This window comes from Lactuca saligna, chromosome 5, assembly GCF_052625555.1.
Source record: "Lactuca saligna cultivar CGN05327 chromosome 5, ASM5262555v1, whole genome shotgun sequence".
Taxonomy (NCBI): domain Eukaryota; kingdom Viridiplantae; phylum Streptophyta; class Magnoliopsida; order Asterales; family Asteraceae; genus Lactuca; species Lactuca saligna.
This window is the reverse complement of record NC_136421.1, coordinates 250386075-250395158: the sequence shown is the minus strand read 5'-3', so window position 1 is coordinate 250395158 and position 9084 is coordinate 250386075. Positions and strand designations below refer to the sequence as shown.

Here is a 9084-nt window from a genome sequence, read left to right as displayed (position 1 = left end):
TACTTCAGGAAAGAGGAGTTCCATAAATGTTGTATTGACAGCGGAAGCATCTGTAGTTATGAACTCTCTCTCAATGGGTGTAAGAGGTGTAGCATCAGCATTAGGAGTTTCTGGTGGAATTTCAGATGCAGGACTAATTGGTTGTTCAGAAAACTCCCCCTCAAAGTGAACAGAAGACTCCCCCTCAAGTGATGCAGAGGATTCCCTTTCAACCGTTTAGGGTCTGTAGACAACTTCTTCATCTTCGTCTTCAATTACAGGAACATTCTTCAGACCAGAGGAAGATCCACTTGAATTATTTGAGAACACGTTGAGAGATCTGAATAATGATATGTAATCAAACAACCAATCAGGACCCACTCTAGCATCAGTTTCATTCTCCTCCAGCCAGCGCACATCAAAAGATTCAACAATCTGCTTTGTTCTTTTGTTGTAAATCCTATATGCAGTGCGCGCAACATATCCCACAAAGTAACAGCCATCAGCTTTGGCATTAAATTTAGGGTTGGAATCTAAGTGAAGAAAGGTGTAAGGGCATCTAAATACACGGAAATGGCCTACGGATGGTTTGTGTCCATAAAGAATTTCGTATGGTGTCTTCATCTGAGCTTTGTTGATTAAGACACAATTTTGCACGTAGCAAGCAGTGTGGATCGCCTCGGCCCAAAAGAAGACACGAAGTTTGGAGTCACAAAGCATTGTCCTTGCAACATCTTTCAATGTTCTATTCCTTTTTTCAGCAACACCATTTTGTTGTGGTGTGTGAGCAGAGCTATATTGCCGCACAATCCTCTTTTATGCACAAAAATGATCAAGAGTAGCATTCTTGAATTCAGTTCCATTATCAGTTCGAAGTGCCTTCACTTGATTACTGGTTTGTTTTTCAATCATCACAACAAACTTCTTTATCAGATCAGCAACCCTTGCTTTGTTGGATAAGAAGAAGACCCAAGTAAATCTAGAGTAGTCATCAATCACAACAAGACAGTATGAGCTTCTATTGATGCTCAGGACGTTGACCGGACCAAACAAGTCCATATGCAAGAATTGGAGAACATGACTAATTGAGTTGATTTGCTTGGGTAGATGTGGTTTCCGATGATGTTTGCCTTGAGCCATTGAAACACATTTTTCAAAAGTAATAAAGTCTTTGACAGGAAGGCCTCGGACCATTTTGTTTTTTGCAAGACGATTCAGGTTTTTCGCATTAGCATGACCAAGTCTTCGATGCCATAGCATAGCATTGTGTTCGGAAACCTTTGAGAATAAACAAGTGACTTGATCATGTCAATGATGTATGCATTTCCGTCCCGTTTCAATTTAACTAGAATCCATTCTTCTGGAATGACAATGCCAGGCTTGAGAATCAAACACTCCTTATCAGTAAAATGGGTTGAGTAGCCTTTGTCACATATCTGAGAGACACTCAACAAACTGTGCTTTAACTCGGGTGCATAGTTGACATTTTCGAAACTCAGCACTCCATTTGAAACAGTTCCACGTTGTGTGATTATTCCACCATCTCCGCCCGCAAAGGAAACATAACCCCCATTAAAAGTTTGAATTTCGCTCAACTGGGAGATGTCTCCAGTCATATGCCGGGAGCAGCCGCTATCGACGTACCATGGATGGACGATATTCCTCCGCAACTGCCCCTCATTTTTCTTGGATTCGGAGGAGGTAGAAACCATCAGGGCAAGCTGCAACTCCATCATTTCAGCTTCTGGATCAACATCGTTGTTCTTTGAAGTAGCATCATCAATTTGAACCAAGTGATCATTCTCTGGCCCTAATATGTTTAGAGCTTGAATCTGATCCTTCCAATCAAATGACTGAGCAACCATAACTGTCTCTCCATTAGTTGTAGCTCCCACACGGTTATTTCCCATTGCAACCACCTGTCGGTTGTTGTTGACTCTACGATCTGGTTTTGGACAATCACGAGCAAAGTGACCCGGCTCGTGACAGTTGAAACATCTCAGCATGCTTTTGTTGAAACCCACCTTTTTGTCAGCATTCATAGCCCAGTTGTTTTTCCCTGTTTTCTTGGCGAATTGATTGGCTCTGAACACAGCCATAGCAATTTGCCAATTAATGTCCATTTCCTCCACATCTTCAGGATGTATCTGGTCCAGATCAGCAAAAGATGGTTGCGGTGGAAGATCTCCAGCTACAAAGGCATTGTAACAGTTGACTAGCCCAGTGACTAGAGCCAGATTTTCATCGGATTCGTTGGTGTTGGAAGATAAGGCTTTGGTTGACACATTGGAAACTGATACAACTTGTTGAACTGATACACTTGGAACTTGATGTGGTGGAATCAATGTTGTGGCATTGAGGGTTTGACTCTGAGGTTGTTGAATTGAGAAAGCGTGACTTGAGTGGGTCATGAAGGATGACAGAGCAGCATTGTTGGATGTAGTACCAAGATTTGCAGTAGAATATGAATTCATATGATTGATTTCTCTTTGTTTGTCATCAATGTCACAGGCTTTGATGACAGCCATAATTTCTGCAAGAGTGAGACGATTCAAATCCTTGGTTTTCTTAATCACAGCCACATTCATATCCCATGATCGAGGAAGTGCATTTAGCAGTTTCTTGTTGATTTTTGACTTGGTTAAGAAAATCCCAGAAATGTTCATGTCAGTTGTAAGAGCAGTGAATCTTTGCAGTTGAGCCTCAAGAGTTTCTCCTGGAATGTAGTTGAACATGTTAAACTTTTGTCTTAGCATGTCCTGCCTACTTTCTTTCATATCTTCATTTCCTTCATAGATCTCAATAAGAGCTTCCCAAAGATCTTTGGCTGAATTGTATTCGCGAAAGCCTTGAGCAATGTCAGGAGATAGTGCCATGGTTAATGTAGCTAAAGCTCTTTCCTGTTCTTCGACCAGTTCAAATTCTTCATCAGTGCAGTTTTCAATGGCCTTGTCAATCAACTAACCTCCAACAGTCATGGTCACCCTAACTGGACCTCTAAGTATGCTTCTCCATATTTTGAAACCTTTCATCTTGATGTACTTCTCAATTCTGTATTTCCATTCGGGAAATCCTTCAGCATACATCAACCTCGGAATGCGAGTAGTAGTTCCCATAACAGTATCAAGTTCATGAAAGTGAGCTTGAGAATCCATTTTAAAATTAAAGTGTTTTAACAATTCCAAAAGAGTTTACGGTTGGTATGACAAGACAAGAGTTTGCGGCTGTAAACAGAGTTTACGATGAGTGTTTGCTGTTTTGGAGTTTACGGTCTAATCAATTTACGGTGTTTGAGTATTTATAGTTTAATGTTCTTCGAAAATGTTTACGGTGATAGTGTTTTAACTGATTACAGTTTCTCGAATGGAGTTTACGGTCAACAGTAAATTCAGTGAACGTCCAAAAACTCGATCAGATGTGTTTGATACCAGTTTACTGCTCTGATACCAATTGTTAGGTCCAAATACGGATCTAAAACTAGTAATCAAACAAACATATGATTAAAATAACACAATAAGATAAACCAAAAGAGCTTGCACACGATTGAATATCAAAATCGTCAGGTACAACTCAATAGAGACCGTAAACAGAGTGACAACCAACCCTCAAAAGACTAACACAGACACTATTTATACTACACTGGACAACAAATAGGGTTTACTGCCGTAAACGTGTTTACGGCCGTAAACACGTTTACGTCCGTAAACGCCCTAAACACCATAAACATCATAAATTAAGATACAGACACATAATCAAAACAATTCACACACAAAGCCTAGCCCAAACCATTTGATGGCCCTTCAGTCACACAGCGTCGTGCCGGTTTTGTCGTGAAACTTCGACATGCCATAACTTCTTCGTTATAACTCAGATTTCGGCGTTCTTTATATATACGGAACCCTTGTAACATATACTATAAATTGGTTAAGATTAATCCTTCTAAACAATCTTCCATCAAAAAATCATTTTTGATGCTCATTGTCTCTAAATTGACTAGCCCGAATCTGCAGGCGTTACCATTATCTCCCCCTTAGGATGATTACGTCCTGAAATCATCAACAAAACAGGGCTTATATAATGACTCCATACACTATCTCTTCATCCTAGGTGATCACTGTAACTCTTATGTCCTTTCAAATGAGTATTTAACTCTTGGACTTCTTGACTACTAGCGATGCTCAATCTTGCACCCGCTCTTCATACTGTGTTGGACTTTTAATTGTAACCTTCGAGTTACAATCTTGATCCTTAATGGAAACTTCCTGATCCTTCGTAAACAGACTTTACTTCAATTATCGTAATAGATCGATGGGTCATGTTCTAATGACCTCTCATCATATGATGCAAGATTAGACTCAGGTCTCTTAGAGTCAAATTCCATAAAAGAATATACCTTTCTTCATGTTCTAATGTGAGATAATCATATTCTAGCATGCAACACTTCTAGCAATAAGCTTCTTACTTTAACAACAATCATGAAACTTCTATTGATTGTTTCGATGATCTTTCACTTCAATCTTCTGGCATAGGTCAGATTCTACATCGAACTTGGTTCTTTGAGCCAACATACTCACCTTACTCATACTCAATTTGATATGACCATTTGGTTCGTAATAACAATCTTCTTCTTAGTCATTACTGAAACGATGGTAATGACATACTTGAACAAAATGGAATCAATTACTAGCTTCTTGGTAAACTTGTGAGTTTCCCTGATCCAAGCGTAAGTCCTATGCTTCCGTTAATATAGGCCTATATTATCATCCATGCCTACTGATACTCGTCCCAAGTATTGTCTCATAGTTTTCTAAGTCATTATCACGAAATCGATTTTAGCACATAAAAATCTGTCCAAACAATAATACATTTTCCTTAGACACTACTAGGACGTCCTCCATGTGTTCTTCAATCATCAATTATGTTTCAATTCGGTTGGTGGTGGAAACTCCATATGATGGGACAACTTCAGAAGTTACACCAATTGTTCCATCATCCCGACGATCAAAGGTGTACTTCAAACATACAGTACTCCTCTGAATGTACTGTTATTTTATCAGACATATTTAAAAGGAAAGAAACCAGTTTTACAATACCGTTCGATATGCGTCATTCGGTATCATAAGCCTTTTCATATTCTTCATTTACTCAATTCTCTACGAGTCTTCACCATGATGCTATGTTCATGAAAGCATGCATTTAGTGTATCAAGACAAGAATATATATATATATATATATATATATATATATATATATATATATATATATATATATATATATATATATATATAAGATTTAGACGTGTAATCCTCCTTATTTCTCTGAAAACTTACATGTCAGTTCTAATATCGTAATTAAACGTTTAGAAATCTGAACATATAAAATTTCTAGATCCAGTCGGCAACAGGCGATAGATCAGATCAAATAATGACATCATAAAGCATCATAAATTAGTTAGCACATAAAAGCAGATTAGGCATCTTCCTTAAATAAGCTAGTGTTTGTGTCCATTTAGATGTACTTCCTAAAATATATTAGAAACACTCCTCATGATCATCGCTTAGCATTCTAAGTTTAAGTCAAGAAATACATCCTTATTCCTAGTTCGCTTAAACTAATTCTCTAATACCAAATGTGACATCCCCATTTTCACGACCAGAAAAAACTGATTTGTTTATGTTTTATTTTAACAATCAGAGTATCTTTTAAAGAAATATGTTGTGGAATTTGTTCCTAGAAAAACATGATAAATATGTAATCAAAGCATTTCCGAAGAAATGTATTTTATTCCTTTTTAAAACATTGGGATGTCATCATCAATACAGAAACATAAGCATAAACAGACCTTACATTCATTTACACTAGTGATCTACATCTCCTTAGTCTCTCAGTGTAATGTAGCTTCGTATCGACACCTATGAGATGAATAAAATAAGTGGGTTAGGTTGGGAAACCTAGTGAGCACATAGGGTTTTCAACCCACAATAATATAATTATTATGTTTAAACATAGAACAATTAACCAATTACTTATCCCCATTATCTTGTTTACTCTTAAGGGTCTACCCTAAGAATCATCTATTCTGCATTCGTTCAATTCGAAGTCCATTGCTTCCAGGGTTTATATGATAGGCACTAAGTCCATAACTACCCATGCTCGTTTGTAAAGCACTAGTTACATAGCTGCTAAAGTTCATTCATCGGGTACTAAATCCATAGCTACCAGTGTTTATCTAATAGGCACTAAGTCCATAGCTACCAACGTTTATCTAACAGGTACTAAGTCCATAGCTACCAGCATTTATCCAATAGTCACTAAGTCCATAGATGCCAATGTTATTATCAGACACTAAGTCTATAGCTTCTAATGTTGACTCATATCATCTTTCATCTCTCATCATTCATTTAGCCATGTTTTACCCAACATATTCGTAGATATAAAATAAGTATACAATTTAAATTATTTAAAACATGTATAAAATCGTTCATCCAACATAGATAGCAAGTATACAGGTTATATGCACACAAAGCACATAATTTATATAAAACTACTTCATATCTATGTGTAAGATGAAAGTAACTATTCACTTACTTGTGAAAGTGACAACTGGAAATTTTAGTAGTGCTTCGCTTCTTAACAATATGATTTCCTTCTACGAAACCTAGTATCATTACCACTAGCTTTTAGTCTAATATTTATTGCGACCAATTCTTAGTCTATATTCATCATTAACTCGAAGTCTACTTTCATGATCTATCAAGTAATGAACAACCAGGTAGGATCATATCGGAGGTAGGGTCCGTTTGGTATACGAAGTATACTGTTTCGAAATCCCACTTTAAACACCCCACTAAATCACAGCCTAGACATCATCCCCGTAAGTAATTCAATCGGTATAAAAGCTTTGAATCATTGATAAATCTTATTTATAGGTTCTTAATAATGATATTGTATTTAAACATAAGCTATATTAAAGTAGGGTATGCATAACTCACTTATAGTGGAGTTTAGTGAAGAATCGAGCTCTGTGCGTGCAGAACTTCTGAGTTGAAAGATGTTCTTCTCGGGGCCTTCTGGTGCTCTTGGACTCACTACTAAATCCTAAGAAAGGCTAGAGAAAAGCATTGAGACTTTTGGGGTATTTGGGAGATAAGTTGAGAAAATGTGTGAAGAAAAATGAGGAAAAACGCCTCTATTAATAGGCTATCAACGCCGATTACGCAAAGCGTACTCAAGAATTACGCTGAGTGTAATAGGTTTTTAAGGGTTATGCTAATCATAATCAAAATTATGTTGGGCTTAATGTGCCATATGTCTTGATGTCATGCAAATCCATGGGGAAGAAGGTGCGGCTCAGATTGCGCCACATGTCACTCGCTAGTTACTCTAAAAACAAACTATATTCTAAAATCCGTAACTTTTGCATATGAGCTATGTTTTTGAAGTTCTCACGCGTAGGTGGGATCGTACTCTACAACTTTCAATCAGACTCCATTGCCTAATTTTGAATTTATTTTTAAAGTTATATTTTTAACAGGCTGGGACAGGAAAAATGCGTTAAATTTTTAGAACTTCTCCATCCGATGTCCGTTTTCATCTTTCTTTTTTACCGTTGATCTACTATTAATGAGACCTTCGATTCTCGTTTAGGTTTTATCGGCTAAAAATCGGTCGATCTAAAATCGAATTTCGGGCTATGCACTGCTATGCCAAATCTTAGAAAAATCATAACTTCATCATACGAAGTGAGATTTGTGTGTTCTTTTTATGCACACTCTCGGTTTAATATATACCACCACTTTGAGTTATATACCTAAGGCTAAAATGTAGTTTACCAAAAATCTAATTTTTATGTCACAAAACGTCGTGACAGTTTTGTCGCGAAACTTCGACGAGCCATAACTTCTTCGTTATAACTCAGATTTTGGAATTCTTTATGTGTACGGAACCCTAGTGACATATATTATAACTTGGTTAAGATTACTTCTTCTAAATAATCTTCCATGAAAAAGTCATTTTTGACGCTCATAGTCTCTAAATTGACAAGCCCAAATATGCGGGCGTTATAATGACCGAGATGATGGTTCCCTTTCTGTCGGGGTTTTATTTTCCCCTTGTAGATTATTTTGCTTCGTATCATATTTGGATATGACCGAGATGATATTGCACTATTTTTCAGGGTTTCGTTTTCCCCTATGGATCATGTTGCTTTGAATCATATGTTGATGTGATTCGATCAGTGTGATATTGCCTCCTCACAATGTGTTGTTTTAAATTGTAAATTTTGTAGAAACATCTTCTTATTGGTTAAAAAATTATTTTTCACATGTGTTCTCGATTGTTTTATACACAAAACCTTTGCAAGTTCTTTACGTGACAAATCTTGAGACTTCTTTCCCATCAATCATTTTTAGGGTGTATGAGCTGTCTATATTTGTGTCATGTATCGTGTATGATCCTTTCTATATTGGTCATAGCTTTCCTTGCAGTTTTTATCGACTAGCTTCATTATTTCTTATAACCGGTTCGTCGACCCGAAAAGACCAACTATGTACTATGCACATACATACCCCCCCCCCATAGACTGTTTGTTTTTTGGAAGCGTGCAGATCTAAAAACATATGTGTGAGTTCTTCTTGACACAGACTTGGCCCAATGGTTGAGCTCCGATTGTCGGAATTTCCCCTGAAAATGAAAACAGGTTTGCACCTCCTGGTTATTGATTTTTTTCTTATTCTGATATGAAATTGAAAGTTACTTCTGCTGAAAAACTCTCTATTGGACTCAAATTTTTTGTTTAGTCTGAGTTAAAAATGCTTTTTAGTGCTCAAATTTGTTGAATGTACCAAAAATCATTATTTTCTTTTGGATGTTGCTAAAATTCTGAAAACCTTATTGAAAATAGCATTTCTTGTTTAATTTGTTGTTGAATGTTGTTGAAAAACAATATTTTTTTTATGTATCTTGCTGAAAATATGAAATAATAATGCTTATATGCTATTTTTTTTGCTGAGATAATGATGTTTATGTATTGTTTTTGCTGAAATAATGAGGGTTATGTGTTGTTTTTTGCTGAAAATTTGAAATAATGATGATTTTTTTTGAGAA

At 36.6% G+C, this 9084-nt stretch overlaps 1 protein-coding gene across 1 annotated transcript; it reads right to left on the bottom strand.

Moving 5' to 3' along the window:
* Nucleotides 1-1193: 1193 nt before the first annotated feature.
* Nucleotides 1194-3134, bottom strand: LOC145046505 (uncharacterized). Its single transcript, XM_078994791.1, has 2 exons — nt 2945-3134; nt 1194-2902 (listed from the first exon to the last, which is right to left on the bottom strand). The coding sequence occupies exons 1-2, from the start codon at nt 3132-3134 to the stop codon at nt 1194-1196; spliced, it is 1899 nt and encodes a 632-aa protein (XP_078850917.1).
* Between the last annotated feature and the right edge of the window lie 5950 nt (nt 3135-9084).

Excerpts from the sequence above, each read along its gene's own strand:
- LOC145046505 (XM_078994791.1), bottom strand. The coding sequence starts at position 3,134 with ATGGATTCTCAAGCTCACTTTCATGAACTTGATACTGTTATGGGAACT. Across the intron at positions 2,903-2,944 it reads GGTGACCATGACTGTTGGAG|AATTTGAACTGGTCGAAGAA; the intron begins GTTAGTTGATTG and ends GCACTGATGAAG.